Source organism: Hyaena hyaena, unplaced genomic scaffold (assembly GCF_003009895.1).
Source record: "Hyaena hyaena isolate Hyena2069 unplaced genomic scaffold, ASM300989v1 scaffold_1123, whole genome shotgun sequence".
NCBI lineage: Eukaryota > Metazoa > Chordata > Mammalia > Carnivora > Hyaenidae > Hyaena > Hyaena hyaena.
The window spans coordinates 27,717-53,878 of NW_024081756.1; the positions used below are offsets into that span (position 1 = coordinate 27,717).

At 37.6% G+C, this 26,162-nt stretch overlaps 1 protein-coding gene across 1 annotated transcript in view; it reads left to right on the forward strand.

The window, feature by feature from the left end:
- CCDC141 (coiled-coil domain containing 141) overlaps positions 1 to 26,162 on the forward strand; it is a gene marked incomplete at its 5' end in the record, with an annotated part of 142,298 nt that overhangs the window by 13,873 nt on the left and 102,263 nt on the right. The window contains one exon of the mRNA XM_039222391.1: positions 12,122 to 12,238. Coding sequence (XP_039078322.1) covers positions 12,122 to 12,238 — 117 coding nt within the window. The remainder of the gene's footprint in view (positions 1 to 12,121; positions 12,239 to 26,162) is intronic.

Consider the following 26,162-nt stretch of genomic DNA (forward strand, 5'->3'; position numbering starts at 1 on the left):
AGCCCCGCGTCGGGCTCTGTGCTGACTGCCAGCTCAGAGCCTGGAGCCTGTTTCAGAGTCTGTGACTCCCTCTCTCTCTGACCCTCCCCTGCTCACGCTGTCTCTCTCTCTCTCTCCTAGAAATAAACAAACAAACAAAAAAACACCCCATGTTATATTTTGTCGTTTTAGCACCAGTGACAATAGCTGGTGTAATTAATAAAGTAACTGTTGCCTCTGTGTACTCGCTTGTAAGAGCACAGATCCTGGGTCTACATTGTTGACTGAAAACATTTAAAGTCCTGGCTCCACCACTTACTAGCTGCGTGACTGAGAAAGTATTTAGCCTTAGTCAGACTCAGTTTCCTATCAAATGTAAATATAATACAACAATGTGCTGTTAGGATCATCAAATAAGTCATTGTATGCCAAGTGCTTAGAAGAATAATTGCCACATACTAATGGCTATATTGGTATTAGCATTTTTTTGTCATTTTGTCTGAAAAAAGATAGACATATTGCATATTTCCATGTTCCTACTCACCTCTACCACCATGCTTAAGTAAAGACTATTCTTTAAAAAAATTGTTTTAATCTTTATTTTTTTACTTTTGAGAGAGAGAGACAGAGTGCTAGTGGGGGGAGGAACAGAGAGAGAAGGGGACACAGAATCTGAAGCAGCCTCCAGGCTCCGACTTGTCATCACAGAGCCCAACATGGGGATCGAATCCACAAGCTATGAGATCATGACCTCAGTCGAAATTGGACCTCAATCGACTGAGCCACCCAGGCGCCCTTTAAGTAAAGACTATGCTTGCATTAAATGCTATATTTCATTATTTGTCTTGAGTTCAAAAGGTGAACTCCAGGAGTATCAAATAAAACTCATTTTTATAATGTCAACAGCCGTTTTTGTTCAATGGACATTCAGTTAGTAGTAAAAGAAAAAGATAGTTGTATTCTTTTTTTGCTGGTGATTTAATAATCACATTTAAAAATGTAGATGAGATCACTATCCACACAGATAATTTCTATTAGCATTTGGCATACTGCCACCTTCCAGACCTTTATAAAAGCAAGAGCACAGTCACACACACTTTATTAAAGGAACACCTAACCAAACAAATACAAAGTAATGTAATTAACCTATACGTGCTGTATTATTACCTCATTTTTAAATTAAATTGAAGAAGTCATAAGTATATTCTTGTGTCAAAATTACAATCAATAATTTTAATATAGTATTTCACTATTTTAATGTAGCATTTTTTTCATTGAAGTATAGTTGATATAAAATATTATATTAGTCTCAGGTATACAACATTGTTTTGACAATTCTATGTATTATGCAATGCTCATGCTTACCAAGATAAGTATAGTTACTGTCCGTCACAATATGAAGCTCTTACAGAATTTAAATTTTTTAATAGACATTTATTTTATTTTAATATTTTTTATTTATTTCTAGGCTAGAGAGAGAGAGAGAGAGAGACAGCGTGAGCAGGGGAGGGTCAGAGAGAGAGGGAGACACAGACTCTGAAAAAGGCTCCAGGCTCTGAGCTGGCAGTCAACACAGAGCCCGATGCGGGGCTCGAACCTACGAACCACGAGATCATGACCTAAGCGAAAGTCGGACGCTTAACCGACTAAGCCACCCAGGCGCCCCAATAGACATTTATTTTAGAGAGAGAAAGAGAGAAAGAGCAAGCAGGGGAGGGGCAGAGGGAGAGGGAGACACAGAATCTGTAGCAGGCTACAGGCTCTGAGCTGTTAGCACAGAGCCTGACGTAGGGGTTGAACCCACAAACCATGAGATCATGACCTGAGCCGAAGTCAGACGCTCAGCAGACTGAGCCACACAGGTGCCCCAAGCTATCACACAATTTAAAACAAAATCCTATTGGTGAGGAAGTAAAGTCTCTCCAGTTTCTCAATATTATAAACAATAATTAATACTTTGTTTATAATTATGTGAACAAGGAAGTATTTTAAAATTCAGGTAGATACAAACATAATTATATTACCTAGGTTTTTAAGATTTTTATTCTATTTTAAAGTTCTCTTGATGCAGTGGTGAACAGTGGCAGCAGCAGCAACACCGAGTTGGGTGTGACTCTGTTAGATAGTAATTGGGCTCTATAATGATCATGTTCCTGGGTGATCTACCTGATAATCCTAGAACATTGTTGAACCATGAGTTTATACAGAGGCATATGCTTCATTGGAAGGTAAAGATTTTTCTGTCAGGTCTGTATTTATTTTAGGGAACATAAGATCTGTTAAATCTTACATTAACAAAATTCCAGCTTTGTCAATCATTTTAACTACTTAAGAAAAAGGAAAATTAAGGAGGGAGTTAGAGCGAAGATTACTGATGAATAATAATGTAGATGTCTGAATATCTGATGTGTCTTCTCTCATAAGGGCCATTTAAAAGGTGCATTTAGTGCTTCTTTGTTTCTAAGTGCTTATGGCCTAACTCTTTTAATGATATAGTTCAGCTAACTCTCCTTTGGAAAAGAAATTAGCTGACCAGAATAGTGGTGATATAGGATTTATATCGGTCACAGGAAAAAAAAAAAGCAAATGAAAACCACGTAATTTTCTATCTTAATTGGGATGTGATGGTATGATAAATATAATCATAGCATGTTCTCTTGTTATCATTGTTTTTCAGATATAAAAATGTGTACTTGTTTTACACTTAAAGATGAATGGCTGGCTGACCTTTCTTCCCAACTCCAGCAGCATTTTATTTTGCAGATAATCTGCTTCATTAATGAAAATCAGAAGCAGCTTGGAATATTTTGTGCATAATTAATTATCTTGGCAAGAAGATTTATGAATGTAATTTTTCTCAATTGCTCCAATCAGGCATAAGTGAGACAAACAAATAAATTAAAACTAAGTTATTCATGGTCTCTTTGTACAAGACAGTGTCAAGGACATCTAAGAGAATTAAGTAAGACATAAGGCACATAATCTCTTTTTACTACCCAGATCACATATACTTATAATATAGAAATCTTTGCAGGAGGAAAAACAGGTAACAGAATTCACATTTGGAAGGTTTTATAATATGATCATGATCATGTAGCCATATATAATCATATTCTTTGTAAGTAGGCAATTAAAATGGCATCAAAGATGGCACATATAATACACACAGCTTCAGGGCTCCAGCCTTGTGCCTGGTGGGGAGCTATAAAGCCTGTGTGTGTGTGCACACATATACACTTACACACACACAAGTGTATTCTCCTTTATATGGTGCTATCTTCTAAACAGGACTTAGAGCTTGAACAGTTGATTAATATGAGAACATAAAAGTGGCTAGATTAGTGTAAGTGTTTTGTAAAAAAAAGTCTCTCTTGGAATGCAGCTTTCTAACACTGGCTGGCATAAAACCAAAATAAGGATTGAATTATCTTGGAGACACTGCTAATCCAATAGCTCAGCCCAGTAACAGACATGTATGACTTTCTAGCTACTTGTAGATTAAAATTTATCAGTTTTATTTATTTTAGTTTCTGTGTGTGTGTGTGTGTGTGTGTGTGTGTGTGTGTGTATTTATTTCTGAGACAGAGACAGGGTGTGAGAGGCAGAGGGGCAGAGAAAGAGGGAGACATAGGACCCATAGCAGGCTCCAGATTCTGAGCTGTCAGCACAGAGCCCTATGTGGGACCTGAACTGAGCCGAAGTTGGACACTTAAATGACTGAGCCACCCAGGCGCCCCCATTAGAGTTCTATTTTAACACATAGGCTAGCTCTAGAATTTACACTAAGACATGCCAGCAGTAAATGCAAACTATCTTACAGTACAGGAGAAGCATATGATTTTAAAGCAATAGAAACCCCTCCAAAATAGAATGCATGTTAATTAGTATTACTTTCAAAGACACTGTATGTCAAAGGTCATGACAGAGGGACTCTGGTGCAGATAACATAGATATCAATTCTAGCTCTGACATTTACTAGTTACTTCTATGGTTCAGTTTCCTTTTCTAAAAATGGGGATAATAATAGTATTTATAGTATTTCTACATTTTTATAGATTTTCTATAAAAAACCATGATATTATATATGTAAAAAATGCTTAGAGCACAGCCTGACATATGGTAAGTGCTCAATAAATGTTCAGATGATCACCACATCACTATAATATATTGATGGTCACTTTCTCAGCTTTACTGGATAATCTCTGCACATAAAATTTTACATGTTGGCCAGGTCCCACACATTTCTCTAAATTACTAGGTGATCTAAGCTTTACAAAATATTTATGATACAGACGGGAAATAAATGCCTTTCCATGGCTTGGTAGTCAGTGTAGTTTCTTCAGAAAGCCAACTTTTTGTGTAAGATAAAGCTTAAAATTAATTTCTTCAGGGTGCCCAGGTGGCTCAGTCAGTTAAGTGTCCAAATTTGGCTCAGGCCATGATCTCATGCTTTGTGAGTTCGAGCCCTATGTTGGGCTTTGTGCTGACAGATCAAAGCCTAGAGCTTGCTTTGAATTCTCTCTCTCTCTCTGTCTCTGCCCCTCTTGCTCTCCTACTCTGTGTCTCACTCTCAAAAATAAACACTAAAAATTTTTTTAATTAAAATTAATTTTTTATCTTTAACTTTCTTTACCCCTTAGCTATTTTTTAGCTCATTTATACTTCTTATGGTTGATTATTTAACCATTAAGCTTTGTCGTTTCTTTTTTAAAAATTTTTTTAATGTTTTATTTATTTCTAGGAGAGAGAGAGAGAGAGAGAGAGAGACAGCGTGAGCAGGAGAGGGTCAGAGAGAGAAGGAGTCACAGACTCTGAAACGGGCTCCAGGCTCTGAGCTGGCAGTCAGCACAGAGCCCGACGCGGGGCTCGAACCCACGAACCGCGAGATCATGACCTAAGCGAAAGTCGTCGGACACTTAACCGACTAAGCCACCCAGGCGCCCCAAGCTTTGTCATTTCTACATACTGTTCAATTGGCTTAACAACATGTTAATTAGGCATAATTATTTAAGCCCCCAAATAGTCGCTAAGAGGGGGACACACACTCTAACTAAATGGCACTTTCGGCAGTGGTAGGACTGATGACAAAGCTGGTACTCGCTGGGAAAGGCTCTGCATTGATCCCTGATCCTCAGATCCTTCCATTGTATGACAGTTAGCTGTGCTACTTGAGCTGTCTGCTCAGTATGTCTGTATGTCTCCTTCCACTACCCCAAGCTCTTTTTCTTCCTTGCCCCTGGTGCTGAAGATTGTTGGCTTTCCTTTTCTCAACACTGCTACCACCCCAAGCTGGCCAGGAAGTGGGACTCATTCTTTCCTCTACCCTCATTCTCATGGTCCTCAAAGATAAGCAAAGGGTATAATTAACTTTAATGCTTTTTATAGGGAGATTTATAAGCAAATAAAATGAACAGCGTATTTTGAAAGAATGACATCTCTTAAAAATTAGCAGTTCTTTATCCTGTCAATATTAGAGTTTCTGACTTTCATTTTTTCCAACAACCAAGAATATAGGCCAAAGCTTCAGTGTGAAATATATTTGGCTACGTGACTTAGGAATGGGGATGGTAATGTGAGAATGTCAAACTTTGGTCCACTCCTAAGTAGCCCTATAATGTCTGTTCTTTGTCTCTCTCTCTCTGTCTCTGTCTCTGTATATGTCTCTCTTTCTCATACACTCACACACACACACACACACACACACACACAGGGAATATAATTAGCTCAGGATCACTTGTGGTAGAACCCTAAGTTATATTGGGAAAACTGTGCCTTAGATATTTTTGGCAGAAATGCACATTGCTGAGACACTAGGCTAGTCTGTTTCCTTTCTTAAAATAAAGACTTTCTTTTACTGCTGGGAGGATTTGCCCCATTGAGTCAAAGGTAATGCTAGACATAAAATTTAGGCCCAGAGATGTCCACTGTACTGATTTTATCCACTGAACTAAATGGCTTTCTATCATTAAGTAGTTGAAAGTAAAGAGTCTACATAAACACAAATAAGAGTTGAGGCCAGTATTGGGAAGGGAAGGGAGGAAGTCCTTAGTGCCATTTTTCTTCTGTATAGATGTGAGAAGAAAAATGATATGTCAACACAAATCAGAATAATTAAATAAAAATTGTGACTCCAGACAAGGAGATAGATTATCTACGAAGCTGTTTATAAAGTAACAAATTTGCTTCATGACAAACAACACCTTTTAGCTTTCCTTCTACCCATCAGTAGAGAATACTGGGATTCCATAATTTGTTGAGGAGATACTAATACCTTCCAGTTGACTTCAGTAATTCATGGAGAGCTTCCAGATTCCAGAAAAGAAACTTGTGAACACTATCCTCCCAGAATCTCTGGAGATGAAGGCCAAATAATCACAAGCCAATAGTTAGTCCCAGAATGCATCTAAAAAGAAACTCAATCCATGTTTTAGGGAGTAATTCTTCTTTCCTCCCCTGTCCCCAAGTCCTCAGGTACAAACATTTGCAACATGGCTTTAGTGCCTCTTTCCCTAGTACACATTATCACCCAATTTAACAAACGGATATTTGAAGTTTAATTATTGCCTAGTTAAATACAGAGCACATTTGACCATATTGCCTAGTACAAAATAATGGCTCCAGGTTTCCCTGCTGTAAAAAAGAAAAAAACCTTATGGGAGATAAAATAGTTGTTATAATACTAACGTGCCTTCAAAAGTCAACATTAGAACTGTCATCTCTGGCCATCCACTATGATTGAAAACAACATTATATATGTGTGCCTTTTTGATAATTGGAAGAGAGATTTTAAAAAGTCCTTGGAAAAAGAAGATAAACAACTGATGCCTTTTCCTCTCCTTTATCAGCTTTTGTCTTTAGTAGTAACCAGCTATTTGTCAAGAATTGTTCACACATGGAAAAGAAAATGAAAGTAATTTGAAGAGATTTTCATCTTCCCTTAAGCATTTCTGTTAAGGTAGTTTGAATTGCTTATTGCTAGCTCGCCTCCTCCAGCATAGTTTTAAACAAAGATCAAAAAATAAGATCTGATCTTGGACTGTAGAACAAATTGCAGAAAAAGAGACTGGTAGTTTTTGGCGGTCTGATGCATCGCTTTAGGCTGCAGCAGCAGTTCACCTTCATGCCACCTGAGTGTTTTATTCTTGACTGTCAGCATTTTCTATCGCTTGCATTCCCAGGTTTCATTCCTGTCTTTGGAATTGGGTTTGCCCTTACTGTCACCTCTGCCCTCTGCCATCCTCTTCATCTCAGGCGCTGCTCCTGATGGACCTGACCCACACGTCTGTTCTCTCTAACACAGTGTTTCCATCGAGCCCCTGTGGTGGTACACAGAACCTATTTCCATGTTAGACTCTGTAGCTAGGGTGTTGCATTTAGGTTTTTGTCTTAAGAACGTTCATAAACATAACCTATAACAGCCATTTCTTTCCTCCGGAATCCTTTGGTTCTGCATACGGAGGTGATGAGAGGAAAAACACTAGCCAAGAAAATATGAATTCCGATCATGACATTTCTGCCTCTACCTGTGGGACTTTCCTCTTACTGGTTGTGTGACCTTAGGCAAGTTGCTTAATCTTATAACACACCTGCTGGGTGTGTTTCCTCTGCTGAAAAGCAAATCTCTCCATAAAGGAGGGCTATAAAATTTGGATAAGGTAACTTGTAACCTGGCTAGAGTAGTCCCTGCCACTTTTCTGCAACGGTTGGGTTCATCTCTTACTTTCTTCATTTTTTACCTCCCAGCAGAGTGTTGAGGTGGGGATGGGTCATCCAACAAGCAAAGACTAGCCTTTCCTCTCCCACTTAGCGCTCTCTTCCAGCCTTTCCCCTCTTCCTGGTATGTTCTTGCCTCAACTCTCCTTCATCCACCTTCAGTCGCTGTGCTTGAGTCTCAAAAAAATGCTTGAGTCTCGTCTAATCAACTAAAGAAAAAGAAATGCAGAGAAGCCCTTTTGTTGTCCCTGCTTCCTTAAAGCTGTCATCAGACCCCACCTCTACTGAACCAATAAGCTTGTTTGAAAGTGTCATTAGCTCTACTTCCTTAGCCTCCACTCAGTGGTCCATAAATGCTTATCAACTGAGATCTCATTTCAACGTTCTCTTGTCTCTGCTATTTAAAATTGCCTTTAATTAAAACTAAGTCCTTAGATGTACAATTATCCAACATAGTAGTCTGAATATCCTCGAATGGCAGAACCATTTACTAAAGATACAATTCAAGTCACATATATGATTTCAAATTTTCTAGCAGCCACATTAAAAAAGTAAAGAGTCACACAAAAAGAGAAAAGCAGTAATGCATTTTGTTTAACCTAACAAATCTAAGTATTTGATATTTAATCAATGCTAGCATTCTTAGCAAGTTATTTTTATTATTTTTTATACAAAGTCTATGAAATTTGCTGTGTATTTTATACTTAGAGCACATCTCAGTTTGAACTTGGCACAATCCAAGTACTCAGTAGCCATATGTGGTTAGTGACTACCATATAGGACAGTGCAGGTCTACATAAAAGCATTTGAGTGTGTTTTCCTGGCACTCCTCTTTAATTTTCAAGATAGCTCTTGGTTCTCAGTGAACATCCCTAATCACTCCTTCTTTGAATTTTCTGACTTCCCTTTCTCTTTCTATTTCCTCTCACTCTCTGGTAGGTATTCCTCTTCCATCCCCAAATAAGATCTCTACCCCTTCTCTATTTTAGTTCTACCTCTGCTGGGCACTGAGTACCTAGAATGTCATATCAAACTGGTGGGATGATCATGAACACATTTGCTGAGTTCAAGCTATAAGGTAGGAGCTGAGAAGAGACAAAACATGTTGCCATTTCTACCTTAATCCATCACTGCCCAGAACTGATTTCTATTACATACGCTGAATGGTTTATCTCTTCCTTCCTATCTATATCCCCTGAACTCTTAGCTCATGTTTTCATCCTTTTGCAAGGACCATGTTCTACAGAATGTCCTGATGCATCATTTATTGTACTTCTCACTCAGGCTTTTGGACAGCAGCTGATATAATTTAAACGATTATAAAAAGGGCTCTTGGAATATCTATGCAGCTGTCTGCGGTAGCTACTTGTGAGATGCAATGACTGATTTATTGGGTGGCTGAGTATTATGGTTGACGTACTCTCAGTAATTTAGGCGTCCTGCTTTTACATCAGAAGGACTCCAGGAGCCTATTCTGTGTGCATCCCACAGCACCACACAGTAAATCTGATCTAAGAGGCTGCTCATGTGTGTGATGCCTCATGATGAGATGTAACACCCCTACGATGAACTACTTACTTCTGAGTTTTATACCAACTTGTTTTTATGTTTCTTCCCAGAGAGCATTTGGTAGTAAAAATGTGTAGATCTAGGGAGTCAGCATGCTTTATCAGGAAGGTATGTGATCAGAATGGCACAGAATAACTACATTCTCCTATAGGGAATAGTATTACCATACAGGAATAGTATCCTTTGGGGGTTGACATAGTATTTGCCAAATCTAGGGGATGAGGTCAGTAGATACCTTTTAAAAATCAAAACAACTCACTCCTTCCTGGCTTTCATCACTGAGATGGCATGTGCTAGATGACAAGTCTTTGACTCACAAAATTGAATAGGATTATCGGAGGGTTCAGGGTTCTCACCTGTTTTTAGAGATTAGCAAACACCTGTTTGTACCTATTTTTTATTCACTCAGATTCTATATTAACTTTCCCTATTAAAGCATTCTTGAGATTTCTGAATTCCTCCCATGTTAGCTAAGAATAAATAAAACTCACTTCCAGTATTTAATAAAATAAATGTTCTCTTAAAATTAGCTATATTCATGATCCAGTTTTCTTTGATGAAGCCTTTAAATCATTGCTCTGGGGTTGTGTATTTATATGGGCTTACCACATCTTTTGTGAGAAATTATTTTTATAAAAATTAATTAATGAATAAATTAAAAACATTTTTAATGTTTATTTTTGAGAGAGAGAGGCACATATGCAAGTGGGGGAGGGACAAAGAGACAGGGAGACACAGAATCTGAAGCAGGCTCTAGGCTCTGAGCTGTTCGCACAGAGCCCGACGTGGGGCTCCAACTCATGAACTGTGAGATTATGACCTGAGCCAAAATCAGATGCTTTAACTGACTGAGCTACCCAGGTGCCCCATTAATGAATAAATGTTATAGCTCTTGATAAAATACTCTCTTTGGGTTCTAATATGCATATTGTACATATCATCTAGTTCTCATTGGGTTAATAGAAATTTACCTTCAAATAATTGTAAATACACCAATACAGTATTTAGATAAGGAGATTGTCTAATGTGTACATTATGTACAGGTTACCAAATATTCTGAAGAAAATGAGGTGTACTTCACATGAAAACTACCGTAGGGTTATCATTACTTTTTAATTGCACTGATGATAGCTTAAAATGCTAGTTCGCAAAGATTTCCATTTAGCAGAAACCTGGAGAGACCCTTGTGTCCCAAATTGTACTGCTTATTCCATGCAGATACATGCTAAATGTTGGTATAGACCATTTGATCTCATAATCAGCTTTGTGACAGCAGCTCAGTAATGATAATGGAATGTTCTAGGGAACTCCTAACTTGATTTTTGTGTAGTGTGTGTTTGTGTGTGGTGGGGGGAAAGGGTACATTTATCATGTGGATTGCTCCAGGACTTACCTAGCTTTCTCTTTGACTACCTGCTTCACGCATTTCTCCATGTTCTAGAAGTTCAGAGAAATCCTGAGGCTGTTGCAGGCAAGAAAACCTAGTCTGTAAAAAGACATAGCATAATGTTTGAGCACTGCCCACCATTCTGAATGGCATGCCAGCATTCATTTTTCAGGTTTGAAGTCATTCTCCCTAATGACCAGGGCTGTAAGACTTTAGGTGGTATAAGATGGCAGCAGGGCATAGTGGAAGGAGCATGAACTTTGGATTAATGTAAGTTTAGAGGCAAATCCTGGCCCTGCCACTTACTGTATGGCCCTGGATAAGCTGCTTCACCTCTCCTCAAGACTACAGTGATGGTATCGTACTTGTTAGAGAGTTGTTGAGGGAAAGGAAAATGATGTCCAAAAAGCAAGTAGCAAACTGTCTCACATGTTGTGTGTGGCCTCTTAGGGACCAGGAGCTGCAATGTGATCATGAAGATAATACTGTGTAGGATTTGAGAGTAAAATTCTCTTCGATTTAACGGGAATAAAGAATCTGCATCCAGCGTCTCCATGTCATCAATTCCATGTCCACTTATGTCACCATTTAAAAATGTGCAGCTTTTTTCAAAAAAAATGTGCAGCTTTTGCATTTGTTGTTTCAACCCTGTGTAAAGTATATATTGTAAATCAAGTCTAAATGAATGTGAGCCATGCCCTTGGCTATTTATTATATCAGCAGAATTTTAATAACTTCTCCATTTTCTGAATACAGATTTTCAGCAATTGCAACAAACTAAGGATTTTTGCATTGTCTTTTTAGAGGGGAAATATAATTCTTTTTCTCTCTCTTTTTTAAAATGTTTTATTTATTTCTGAAAAAGAGAGAGCGAAACAGCATGAGCAGGGGAGGGTCAGAGAGAGTGGGAGACACAGAATCTGAAACAAGCTCCAAGCTCTGGGCTAGCTGTCAGCACAGAGGCCGATGTGGGGCTTGAACCCACGAACCGTGAGATCATGACCTGAGCCGATGTCAGATGCTTAACCGACTGAGCCACCCAGGTGCCCCGAGGGGAAATATAATTCTACATATGCTGTTTAATAGCTTCATTTGAGTTTATGTAACTATACTCACATTCATATTCTTATCCAGAGAAGATTTATATTCAAAAAGAATACATGATTTATAGACTATGGAAATCTACTTTGGTTCTTTGTTTTTAGGAGATTCTGAATTATTTTCTCTATTCCATGTAATCTACTGAACTGATATATCATTTTCATGCTTTTCAGGGATTTTTTTTCCTCTTATGTAGAGATTGAAATGAAGAAAAAATAAAAACCCAATCATAATAATTTAACATGAGATGAGCTTATGTAAAAAGAGACTGAAATCACCTAAGTTTTGAAAGATTAAGCAAATACTTCTGAATTTCTACTTGCCTTTTCTAATCACTTGAAATTTTGTTTCTCTTTGTTGCTTTTTTCCTAGGTTACTTGTTGGTTTCAGAATACCATAAGAGATTTACAGGAACAAAGTCTAGGTTCATCACTTTCAGATAATGAGGAACTAATCTGTAAGCATGAGGAATTGACAATAAAAGCAAAGGTAAGAGACATACTAAAAATAATTTAAAAATGCATGTACTTCTTTTGAATACACTTCTGTAGGTAATGTAGAGAAGTACTAAAACTCTCTCTGAGTAATCAACTATTTACATAGAAAAGATTCTGATAGCATTAGCTAATAGCACTGCCTACTGATTGGGCTCATAGAATAAGAACTAACAAAAACAACCTCTACAATAATAATGACTATCTTCTTTTGAATAGTTAGTATGTATCAGACACCGTATTCAAGGGATGCATTATTTAAATTATCACAAAACCGGTAGGTATTGTTTTAGAGTTCAAAACAAACAAACAAACAAAGAAAACAGAGGCTTGGAGATACAAAGTAACTTGACGATTGTAATATATCTTGTCAGTGGCAGAGCTGAAATTTGATTCCTGCTTTCCTCTAACTCCAAGGACCAAGCTCTTTAACTACATTCTTCTACCTTTCTAAAAAAATTTTTTCCTACACTCAAGTTTCATTATGCTATCACTTTTTATGATTTCCAGGTATAGTTTCTTGCTGTTTCCATTTATATTTCCCCATTTCCTTAACTTGCTTCACATTTCTTCATTTTGCAAAATTAAAAAAAAAAAAATGGCTACCAGCCAGTCAACCACTTGTAGATATGTGGAATGTGCAAAATGGAATCATGAAGTACTGAAAGCAAGATGAGCAGAGTGGCCGGCCATGTAGAGGGGCTACTTTCCCCCTGGCATCTTGTTATTTGGAAATTGATTCGTTTGTATGTGTGGGGTCTATAAATACTTTCCCAGGTTCTTTACAGGTGCCCCATTTTGATCTCTAAGGTTAACAAAAGTCAATTTGTAGTAGATTGAGTGGGAAGAGTGAAAACTTCAATCAGTATCAAGACTTAAGAGAATTTTCTATTATTAATATCTTGGATGGTTGATAGCTATAGATACAGCCAAGTCTTGAAGCTCTGGAAAACAGTAGGCTAGCACTACTAGATAAAGGCTGAAACTAAGGAAGACAAACCAAACAAATATTTACATGTTTGAGAGGGTGGGATTGGTGGCAAGTATGGGGAGAGGGAGACAGGCAGAGGAAGCAGTAGACTGCATTTATCTGGACTGAAGTCTCATAGGGATCAGGATGCTTTTGTTTGTTTATGGCTTCTCTCTGAATACTGCAGTATACACAGGTGTTCCTTGTGTTTTGTTTGAATATTTGCCTGATTAATAAAAGATTTCAATTACAGAAGACTGTTATGACTGATGTTTTTTAAGGTTCTTTAAAGTTTTTCAGCATTTGGTTTATCTGTTTAGGAAATTATTTTTTGTTGTTGAGGTTAAACAGCAGTTTATTCTCTGGGTGTCAAACTCTTAAGTTTTTTTAGTGAAAATTCTATCAAAATCCCTAAATGCTAAGCCCAAGAGATGACCCAACTTGCACAGGATTATTGCCTTCTTTAAAACAAACAAAAGTGGTTTATTCACAAAATTTAGGCATGTTTGGAGTTATATTCCCTGTAATATATGGTTTCTCATAGTCCCGAGGAAAATCTGAAACAGTCTGGAGAAAATATTTGTTGACATATAACCTCAGTTCTAATAAGACTTCGGCAAGTTCTTTTATATAGATATGAATGTTCTACTTCTATCTTTCACAATTTTAATTGGCTCCTATTTCTTTATCCCTTCTTAATGCCTGACCTTCTAGCTCACTGAGGTCCCTACTGTACTTCTTCTGTTATTCAGCCTTCTTGCCAAGTTCTTCACTTCAGTGATTCCATTTTTCATGCCATTGCCTCACACTGATTCTTCTTTGTAATTGTTTTTTCCCCATTTCATGTATCTAATGTTCTTCCCTATATCTTAAGGTATTCTGTATTCATATAATAAATATTTGATCTGTCCAGTGCCTTAATTCTACTTCTTTTTATTCAGGTGTTTCAGTGTGTTGTGTGTGCTCATCAGATGTTATTTTCCTCTAGTTAATATTCCCTTGGGATATCAGCAATTTTGACTGGTAAGGCATGGAAGGTATGAAAGCTGGTGCTCTAACTTCTAGATGAGTTGGTTGGGGGCTGGGTGCCCTTGAGTGCAGAGAGCTTCTGTTGTTTCAGTTAGGGCTCAACCATTCCTGGTTTTCCCCTCTATCCCAGACACATACAAAGTAGGGGACCCCTTAAAGGACCTCCCACTGATTGGACTCTCAGTCCTTCTTTGTTTCAAGACCCATTTCTCTGGGTTATGTTCTATCCTTTTCACCTAGTGAGAATTAGAGAGGGCTCACTAAGAAACAGATCAGTTTGATTATCTCTCATATAGTAACTATCTGCCTGGTCAGATTCCAGTGCCATCCTGATGTTACTTCTTCCCTCTACCTGTTACTGGACTGGAGCCACTATTTTCTGTCAATGGTACATTGACAGGCACTGACCAAGCAAGTGGGAAAGAAAGCATCATACCCAGAAAGTTCTCCCCTGACATATCTCCTGTCATGGTATCTAACTTTATTCTATTTTAAGACATATGCTCCTAACACTGAGACCCAACCACCTTTTGATTCCTCAAGGAAAGTTCTCATATCTATAAACTTCCTTCTCACTTTGTTGGCCTTTAGAAAAAGGACCAGGTACATAATATGTAGGGCCCATCACAAAGTAAAAATGTGGAAGCCTTTCTTAATAAATTGTTGAGATTTCAATACAGCAACAGCAGAACACTAAACCAAGCATGGGTCTCTTCTAAACTCAGGGCCCTGTGAAGTTAGTCTTATTTACGGTGTTAAGGGTTCTGAAAGGACCTACCAACATTTGCTGGTTAGATACTTTCTTCAGCTACCTTTACTGACCCCCTTTCCACCTAGATGGACAAGTTTTTTTAAAAGTAGATTATAATGTTATAATGGGTTGCATCCACACCAAAAAAAAAAAAAAAAAAAGGTTCAAATCCCTGCTGTCACTCACTATATAACTTTGGGCACATTTAACGTCTCTCAGCCTTACCTTCTTTACCTATCATGAGGAGATATGAAAACTCAATTAGAAACTATTTGTGAAAGCACCCCTATTATAGTAGTGGCTCAAAAATGTTGTTCTTCTTTCCCCATTAATGGTGTAAATGTTCAAATAATTTTCATGTGTCCTTTTTCAACCATCTCATTCCTTGTTATTAGGAAAGAATTCCAATTTTATATGGCCTTAAACAGGAATCGGCATATTATATTTTGGAGTTTTGTTTGGGTATGAGGAGAGGAAGGGGGAATGTTTCTTTCAAAGGAGGTTTAGTGTATAAATAAGGCCTCAAGCTGGGGATTCATTAGTGAAACTCATATAAATAATCTGGTTACACAGGGAAAGTAGGTGTTTCTGCTCCCCACAGCTAAATTGAACAGCAGGAAGCTGTTCTGTATTGTTTGTTAGTCTACTCAGTAAGTTCTTTGTAAATAAATTTTGAAAATGCCTCTATCATTTCTTGGTAGAATATACTGAAATAAGAATTTGGAAAACTTCCTTCTCTTAATAAATATGACACCTTATTCAGAATGCGTTGAAATATTCTGAATAAATTCTGAACAAAAGGAATTTTTTTCCTTAGTTTATTGTCAAGTTGGTTTCCATATAACACCCAGTGCTCATCCCAACAACTGCCCTCCTCCATGCCCATCAACCCCCTTCCCTTCTCCCCCAACCCCATCAGCCCTCAGTTTGTTCTCAGCCTTCAAGAGTCTCTCACAGTTTGCCTCCCTCCCTCTCCCCAATTATTTTTCCCCTTTTCCTCTCCCATGGTTCTCCGTTAAGTTCTTCCTAATCCATCTCTATGTGCAAACATATGGTATCTGTCCTTCTCTGCCTGACTTATTTCACTAGACTTATAACACCCTCTAGTTCCATCCATGTTGCTACACATGGCCAGATTTCATTCCCTCTCATTGCCATGTAGTATTCCATTGTATAGATAAACCACATCTTCTTGATCCATTCATCAGTTGATGGACCCTTAGGCTCTGTCCATGTTTTGACTATTGTTGAGAGTGCTGCTATGAACATTGGGGTTCATGTGCCCCTATGCGTCAGCCCTCCTGTATCCCTTGGGTAAATTCCTAGCAGTGCTATTGCTGGGTCATAGGGGAGTTCTATTGTTAATTCAAAAGGAATTTTTATTGTAATCTTTGACTATGAGTAAATTGTATTAAATCGTTACATTTTCTTTACTAAATATGAAAAATACTTTCCTTTTACATATGTAGCAGATAAAGAAATAGCAGACATTGATGATTATAAACCACCTTTAGGTTAGAAGCCTTACATACTCCTAGATATTCTCTTATATGAATTTGATTCTCCTAGGCTCGAATTCAAACTTTGGAGTTCACAGCTGTTTTTAGGATATGTTAAAATAATATATAAACAAATACTTCCTTATTATCTCTTTTGAGGAGGTATAATCATTCCTTCTTCCATACATCAGAAATAATGTTAAGAACTGCCTTCAGGAATGAACTTGAACTTCTATTGGAAGGAAAACTTTTCCTCTTCCAATTTGTGTGAAGCGATTGATGCCTGCAAATTAATTGACAATAGACAGATTAACAGGAGTAAAGACCAAGTTTATTTTCATATATGCATGGGAGATCCCAGTAATGGAAAATTTGTGGAATAGCCAGAAGTTCAGGTTTATGTATATCAATTTAACAAAAAGGGGGTGGGGGCTTAGGGTCCCAGTGGAAGGGTATGGAAGGTTCTGTTGGGCTTTTTGATGTAAATGAAATGGGCAGTCTGTCTTCTTCCTGGCTGGAAGTTTCCCAGTGAGAGAGTTTATGGCAGCTGAATTTGTACCTCCTGGTACTAAGGGTCAGTCTTCTTTCACTTAGGAAATTATCTGGGAAGAGGGTCAATGGTAGTGATATTTTTAGGAGACTTTGCTTAAGTTTAGGTGATATTTCTTTCTGTGACTGCAGATTGTTCAGATATTTTCAGTTTAAAGTAACTTTCATACCACTATGGTAGGCTATTAATCCTCTTCTGTTGCTTCAAAGCTTGGTTTAGTTCAGACCCTTTGTAGTTCATGCATACTAGAAGTACCTGGGAACTTTGAAAAAATACTGAGATCTGAACCTTATGCTCACAGATCCTAGGTAGTTTGGGACACCAAATTAATTAATTTATTCTCAGTCTTAAAATAGTGATGTTTTTATGAAAAAAGCAGTCCAGATTCTCCTTCTAAAAAAACTGGAAGATCTGGAAATATCATACTCACCTTTCCATATAACATAGCAACACTTGCTTGGAGCCCTGTAATAGCTATTTCCTTTAGAAAAGGCATGTACACTCCAGTTTGCCACAGTTCCTACCATTCCTGATTATTACCACCACCCCCCCCCCACCTTTGCTTCACCTCATTCACATTATGTGCTCAGCACCAGTAAGCATTTGGGTTAGAGACATGATGGACAATGAGGTACCCTCCAAATATAGTAGTGGTAAAACTGATTTGCAGTTTTGAAGATTACCTTGGAAACTGTGAATGATCAGAATGAGAAGGAGTGATATTGAAGACAGGAAAGTCACTTAGAAAGTGATTGCAGTTTTGATAAGAGTAACTTTAGGTGGAGTGTGATGTCTTTTGAGATGGAAGATATCACGCCTTTTTAAAAATATTTTTTTATTATAAATATTTTTTTAATATTTTTTAATTTTAAATAGAGAGAGAAAGAGGACGCACAAGTGGGGAAGGGACAGAAAGAAAAGAGAGAAAATCCCAAGCAGGCTCCATGCTGTAAGTACAGAGCCCAATGAAGGCCTTGATCTTACAAACTGTGAGATCATGACCTGAGCTGAAACCAAGAGTCAGTGCTTAACTGACTGAGCCATTCAGACAACCCAAACCCCAACTTAAAGGCTTAAAGAAGACTTACAACCTTGTTGCTCAACATGTGGTCCCGACAGCAGCAGCATCTGGAAGTCTGAGAAATACAGAATCTCAGACTCTAACCACTAAACCTTTGGGCTCAGAATCTGCATTTTAACAAATTTCCCCAGAGGATTTGAATTGACACTAAAATTTAAGAGGCACTGACTTAGACTTTTCCCATATATTTCATGTATGTCCATATCCTCCTTAATTTTCCAGATGACTATATATTGTTTATAAAGTCTTTAATTAACAAGGATCTTTGGTGTTCTGACATGTATAGAAATATCATCTTTAATGTTTTAATATAGTAGAATTCACATTCCTCAGTTCAAGATTAAAACCATCTTCTATGATTCATCATCTAATCCGATTTTCCAAGTCATTGAAAATATTTTCCAGTTATTGCTGAGTGATTTCATAAATTGGATTTGTGATCTTAGCCTCAAGTTCCTTCAAAAAGTATTACTTGGAGATCTTAAAAAATACCAGTGCTTAAGTCCCATGTAAACTTTATTTAGAGGAAAAAGCCAAGCTTAAAGTTATAAAATATTTATAACTATAAGATGATAAAGTAAAGCACAATCTCTTGCAAGCTTATTTGAATAATTTAAATGCATAATTATCATCAGTAGAGCCACTACAAGGAAGCAGCTCTTTAAAAATATGTTTATTGTTTTATTTTTCTGATTACATAATAGATTTTCATTTTGGAAAAATTAGAAAACACATAAAACTAAAGAAAATTGAAATCACAATGTGTGGGTGTGTATGGAAATGGGTAGGAACTATAAAGCATACATAAAATTGAATATCCCCAAACTGGGTATGTGTGTATAATACATTATATGTTTTTATATACAAAATTGTGTATGTGTTGTTTTGCGGTGTGAGTTTTCCAATTAGCATTATATCATAATCATTTCTCCATTTAAATACATATTTTAAATCTGTTTTTAATGATTATATGTTATTAAACCATGTACATATATCATACATCATTTTCTTCTCACTGTGGCAGTACTAACCTGTATAAAGAAGCTGACTGTTCTATTTGAACTTTCATTACATCCCCAAATTCTTTTACTGAAGGTTTGTGAGAAAACGGTAAAACCACTATAAAACATACTGCTTCAGTAAATCAGTTTACATCATCTCTGATAATTATAAGGAAAATGCATACAATGAAGCAGAGTTTGTTTCTTTTATAATGTTTTATTGTAATTTAAAAAATAAAGTGGGGTCTGGATCTGCAATGTCTCAAGGCAGAGATTAAGTGAGTCCCCAAATAGTAAAGGGAACTGCATTAGTGCATTTCAGTTCCTCTGTCTTCATTTTAGTGAATAATTTGTTTTACTTGTCTGATTTTTTAATGAACTTCTCAATTAAAAGCAGATGTCACTTTTTTCAGAACATAAATTAGAAACAATTTCATTACTAACAGACAAAATAAGTATAAATAGTACTGCATTTGCCTGTGAGCATGGAAAATCTACAATATGATGGGCTTTTTCACATTGGTGAAAACTTACTGGAGCCTTAACTTGTGGGTTAATTTAAAGCTTAGTGAACCATATGCTTTCATTTCCAGGGGAAATTTGATTTAGAAAGTTCTTCAGAATGTTTATGCCCATCTAAGAAGGAGATGAGTTAAGGAAGCAAATAAAGAACATTGTATTCCATGATCACTAGGTTTAAAACTACCTGCTGTCATTTTGTTTACAGAATCTTCACCAGCTCGTTAAGTTTAAAGGCTTAGAAAAAGTTTCTTCTCCCTCTGCTTTTACTTGTGACTTTTACAATAATTCTTTATACGTCTTTTTTCCAACTCCTGTTTCCTCCTCCCCTTCTCCCTCTTCCTACTCCCTCTGTACCATCCGCCTTCCTCCTTCCTCTTCTCCTCCTTTCCTCCTCCATCTCCTTCCTCATTTAGCCCTTAAGTAAAATTTCCATGAAAATGGATTTGTATAGTTAAACTATTATTATAACTCAGTGTAATACTGCTTTCATAATCATACTAGTAGTGAAAGTGAGTCGATTTGAAGTGGACACCAGAGAAAGCATTCTTTTACGGCTTAACACACTCAGCCCTTAAATCCCTACAACCTTTCTGTGCTACTTCAGCATCCCCTTGGAGACCTTCAGTACTGAGGCCTTAGATCTCTGTGATGTTCATCATTCCAAAGAACTGGGAAAGTCCTGTGGCTGCACTTGGTTCCAGAGCATCTACCAACCTTGCTCTCCCCACACTCCCTTTCCTTTTGCCTGTTTCTGGCTTCCCTCCTCATACTCTTAAGCCTGGGCCACCAGCACTACTTGTGAGTAAACTCAATCACTCATTTTCTCTGCTTCTACTTCTGAAAGAAAATGAAACATTTGCATAATTTTCTGATTAGATATATTTTAAAAAGAAATGACCTATTAGCTAGCCTCATGAATCCCTTTATTTATTAATTTATTTTTAAATGTTTGAGAGAGAGAGTGAGAGAGTGCACACACAAGTGGGGGAGGGGCAGAAAGAGAGAGAGGAAGACAGAGAATCTGAAGCAGGCTCCAGGCTCTGATCTGTCAGCATAGAGCCTGATATGGTGCGCGGACCCATGAGCCTTGAGATTATGACCTGAGCCAAAGTTGGCCACTTAACAGACTAAGCCACCCAGGCACCCCATGAATTCCTCTATTTATCATCTGTTAATTCCCTGTTCCATTCTCCATAATAACCAGTACAAAAATTTTATCCTCTTTTATTTTTTTTTTATTTATTTCTAGGAGAGAGAGAGAGAGAGAGAGACAGCGTGATCAGGGGAGGGTCAGAGAGATAGGGAGACACAGACTCTGAAACAGGCTCCAGGCTCTGAGCTGGCAGTCAGCACAGAGCCCGACGCGGGGCTCAAACCCATGAACTACAAGATCATGACTTAAGCGAAAGTCGGATGCTAAACCAACTAAGCCACCCAGTCGCCCCAATTTTATCCTCTTTTAAAACTCCCAGCCAGGGTTTATTTAACCTCAGAGTCACTCATCCACAAAAGGTGAAATTGACTCTTCTCTGCCCTTGTCTGAAATTTCCACCTCTTTTCCAAATCCCCTCATTTCCAAATCTAAGCCTCCGTCCACTGTTCTAGGCTCCACCTTTTCCATCTCTTCACTTTGAACCTCTCTTCTTAATACCTCATTTTTCAGTCACCCATTCCCATCTTCTCTCAATTACATCGTAGCCTCACAAAATCAAAAACAAAACATTGCTCCTCAACCCTTACAATATTATTCCACTTTTTCCTTGACTACTGTTATGGTTTGAATTGTCTTTCCCAATGTTCCTATATTGAAGTCATAACACCCAGTATCTCAGAATGCTATCTCTGTTGGAAACAGGGTGATGGCAGGTGCAGTTAGTGAAGATAAGGTCATTAGTGTGGACTCTAGATCTGTATAGCTTTTTAAAAGGGAGCATTTGAACCCAGAGGCAGACATTCACAGAGGAAAGGTGATGTGAAGAGACACAGGGAGAAGATAGATGGCCATTGACAAAGCCAGGAGAGGGGCCGGAACAGATGCTTCCATCACCATTCTTGGGAGGAATAGACCCCTTCTTATCATTTCCATGCCTACATTTGTTTTCACCTCTGAGTCTTGATTTAGTCTGTGCTCTCAGCATTCAAGTTTCTTTTCCCTATTTTCTTCCTCTTTCAAAGCTAATTGCACGTGATAGTATTGGAGTTGACATGGGAAGAATGAGGCTAAAAAATAGGCATAGCCTGCTGTCATTTTGGTTACCAAAGAGGAGGAAGAGGAGAATGAAAACAGAATGTGCTTCAAAAATGAAACCAGGGGCAAAATGTTAAATGCCTTAGTCAGAAAAGCAAAGCAGACACAGAAGCTGTAAACAGACTTTGGTATGTAATGCAAGATTGGGCCCCACAGAAGTTAGCCAAGAAGCAAAATAAAGAGAGTAACATTCACATTCAGGATGTCTAGACAATATTTTGAGGTCATCACATTGGGGAGAGAGGGCCTGTCTAAAGTTTTGTCTCCACTCCAGCCTAGATGGTGAACCCTATGCAAATCTTAGCCCAGTGACCTTGGGACACAGTGTCTATCCAGATTTCTCCTCTGGGAAGTTCTCGGATACCTCCAACACTTGCCTTTCACTTCTTTTATGTTTTTTAAGTTTATTTATTTTGAGAGAGAGAGAGAGGTGAGAGAGATAGCAAGTGCAAGACAGGCAGAGAGAGAGGGAGAGAGAGAATCCCAAGCAGGCTCCTTGCTCTCAGCACAGAGCCATGTGAGGCTCTGACCCATGAACCATGAGATCATGACTTGAGTCGAAGTCAGACATTTAACTGACTGAACCACCCAGATGGCCCGCCCTTCGTTTTTTTCACAGAGCATTGCTTATTGTTTAATTGAAGCAACTTTTCCACTTTTGCCAGCATTTCAGTTTTTCACATGTCTGATAACTCCACATGTTTGATTTCTCAATGGCTGTGAATTTCTCTAAAACAAGGCCATGACATATTCATTTCTGGATTTCCTGAAACATCCAGTAGAAACTAGGACACCTAGCGGTTGTGGGGTCAGTAGATGACTCTGTTAGAAATGAAGCTGATGACATGTTACCCCGTGTTGGCCCTTGCTGGACTTCTAAATGGTGGTGGTTTGTAAGCAACTTTCAGTTGGGCTGGAAGGTCATGAATCATTCTCTTACTACATAATTATGGATTAAACAAAATTTGATAAGAAGACTTGATTCTAAAGCAACAGAGAAATAATGGTCAAAACTTTGTGAAAGATGGATGCAGTATTAGAAGGAATCCAATCTGATTCACAGAAATGTGTGAATGTCTGCCAACTTCTTAACAATCCTTGACTTTTGTTTCTCTTCTTTTTAAAATTTTTCACCACCCATCCTGCCTCTAATTTTTTAAAGTAAGTGTTTACTAATCCAAACACTAGAGTGGAATTTCAGGCAGTGTTGAAAAGTGAAGTGATTTGCAGCCAAACCCAAAGCTGCCTCTAAGTTCTAACTACTATTAAAGATAAAGTATTGTTTTGTCATCTTTTTTTTCCCCTTTTTCCTTGGGAGTTTTTACCTCTTAATTCCCTTCCCTTATTTTGCTCATTCCCCCACCCCTGTCTCCTCTGGCAACCACCAGTTTGTTTTCTATATTTTCTGAATCTGTTTCTGTTTTCTGTTCCTGTTCATTCATTTATTCATTTGTTTTGTATTTTAGATCCCAGATGTAAGTGAAATCCTAGGGAATTTGTGTTTCTCAATCTGACTTATTTCACTTAGCCGAACACCCTTTGGTCCCAATTGCCACATTATCTTCTGAAGCTGAAAAATAGCACATCCTATGATGGTAATAAGGCCCTGAAGGGGAATACAGCCACAGAAATGGTGTGCAGGGTGAATTCTTTGTAAACCTGGTGTTTGTAATACAGAGATCCACTGCATTGTGAATCTGGAGATTACGATTATTCTTTTTCAGCTTTGTGAAGATATAATTGACACATAAAATTGTAAAGATATTCAAAGTGTACATCCTGATGATTTGATATATGTATACACTGTGAGAAGATTGTTCCCATAATAATCAACACATCCATCACCTCACATATGTATCTTTTCGTGTGTGTGAAAACAATTAAGTTCTACCTTCTTAGCAAATTTCAATTATACAATAGTGTTATCCACTATAATCACCATGTTATACATTAAATCTTTATACCTTACTCATCTTATAGCTGAAAGTTTGCTACCTCGTTTCCCAACCTCTCCCTATTTTCCCAACCCCCAGCCTCTAGCATCCACTTTTCTACTCTTTTTCTGAATTTGACTCTTTCTTTTTTTTTTTTTTTTAAGATTCCATATGTAAGTGATAAAGACACTTAAAGATTCTCATTCACGTGTACAGTAAGTCCTTGGGAACCCAGACCAAGAAAGATTTAAAGAAGCTACTCATAAGGGGACTCATAGGGAGTACTCAGATAGGGTTAGGCACCTCTCCCTTTGTATGAATTGTCATGTTAACATGATCACAGTGTCTGATGTCACTGTATGTATAGATGTTCTACTCAGACCCTCACATCCTGAAAAATACTGTCACTTCTTACCTATCACTAAACAGCACTTTCGAACACTGGGTGTTCAGGGCATATGTTACAGGCTTCAAACCGTTTCTGTAAGATGTTCCTGCAATCTGGGATTGCTGTGCAGGATTACCTTACACAGTAGTTGGCTTGTGCAGTTATTTTGCTTCTTTGCATCCCAGGAACAAGAAGAACCACTGGCTGTATATATTACACACATGCCTGCACATTTTTAAATATATCTGGGAAATACTGGGTATTTGGTTTCCTCTTGCTACTTTAGATTTGTGATCTTATTATTCTTATAGGCAACTTTAAGCCTTTTCTCATCATAGCTCTTTTGAATAGGCTTAGAGTATATTTGGGAAGAATCCATGAAAACATTTGCTGATGGGATATGGGTGTGTGAATGTGTGTATGTATGTAAGAGTGCATGAGTGTGTATGCGAATGTGTGGGTGAGAGAGTATATGACTGTGTATATATGAGTGTGTGTGTACGTGCATGTGTGCAGGTAAAGGTGGGTGGTGAGTACTGACTTCAGGAGCCTAAGCACAGCCTTTCCAGAGAGACAGGGTCAACAGGTTCTCATGAACAGAATTCTTACTCAAATCTCTTCCACCTAGTCCCTCCCCGCCCCTTAAAGGTGACTCAATCTTTGCAGCTACTTAGATCAAAAGTCTTCACTTCCTAGAGGAAATCACCTGGGCTATAGATCCCAAATCCTACTATTTCTCACCGTCTCCACTGCTGTCCTAGAGACTGAGCCAGTTGCATGTTTGCTAGGCTTATTGTGGTAGCTTCATGAATCTCTCTGCTTGCATCCTTGTCTCTGTACCTCTCCCCTCCACGTATTCTCAATGACACCCCTGTGGTTTTATTTTTGCTTTTTAAATTTAATTTAATTTTTCTTTTAGCTTTTCGTGACTACTTGTTATTTATCAATAAATTTAAATGCATTTTTTATTATTTTTTTTCAACATGATAAATGTACTTTTTCATCCCCATCTCCTATTTCCCCTATCCCCCTCCTCCCCTCCCCTCTGGTAACCATCAGTTTGTCCTCTGTAGTTAAAAGTCTGTTTCTTGACTTGCCTCTCTCTCTTTTTTTTTTTTTCCTTTGCTCATTTGTTTCTTAAATTTCACAAATGAATAAGACCATATGGTATTTGTCTTTTTCTGACTTATTTCACTTATCATTATATTCTCTAGTTCAATCCATGTTGTTGCAAATGGCAAGACTTCATTCTATTTTATGCCTGAATAATATTCCATTGTATATAGATAAAGCATCTTCTTTATCTATTAATCTTGGATACTTGGATTGCTTCCATAGTTTGGCTATTGTAAATAATGCTGAAATAAATATAGGGGTGCATGTATCCCTTTGAATTCATGTTTTTGTATTTTTTGGGTGGTATGATTCCTGGATTGTAAGGTAGTTATATTTTTAATTTTTTTAGGAACTTGCATTCCCATGAACAGTGTAAGAGGGTTCCTTTTTCTCTACATCCTTGCCAAAACGTTTTGTTTCTTGTGGTTTTGATTTTAGCCATTCTGACAAGTATGAGGTAATATTATATTGTAGTTTTGATTTTCATTTCCATGATGATGAGTGATGTTGAATGTCTTTTCACGTGTCTGTTGGCCATCTGCATGTCTTCTTTGAGAAATGTCTGTTCAGGTCTTCTGCCCATTTTTAAATTAGATTTTTGTTTTATAGGTTTTAAGTTGTATTAGTTCTTTATATATTTTGGATACTAACTCTTTATTGGATATGTCATTTGTAAATATCTTTTCCCATTCTGTAATTGCCTTTTAGTTTTGTTGTTTCCTTTGCTGAGCAGAAACTTTTTATTTTAATGTAGTCTCAATAGTTTATTTTTGCTTATATCACCCTGCCACAGAAGACAGATCTAGAAAAATGTTGCTGTAGCTGATATC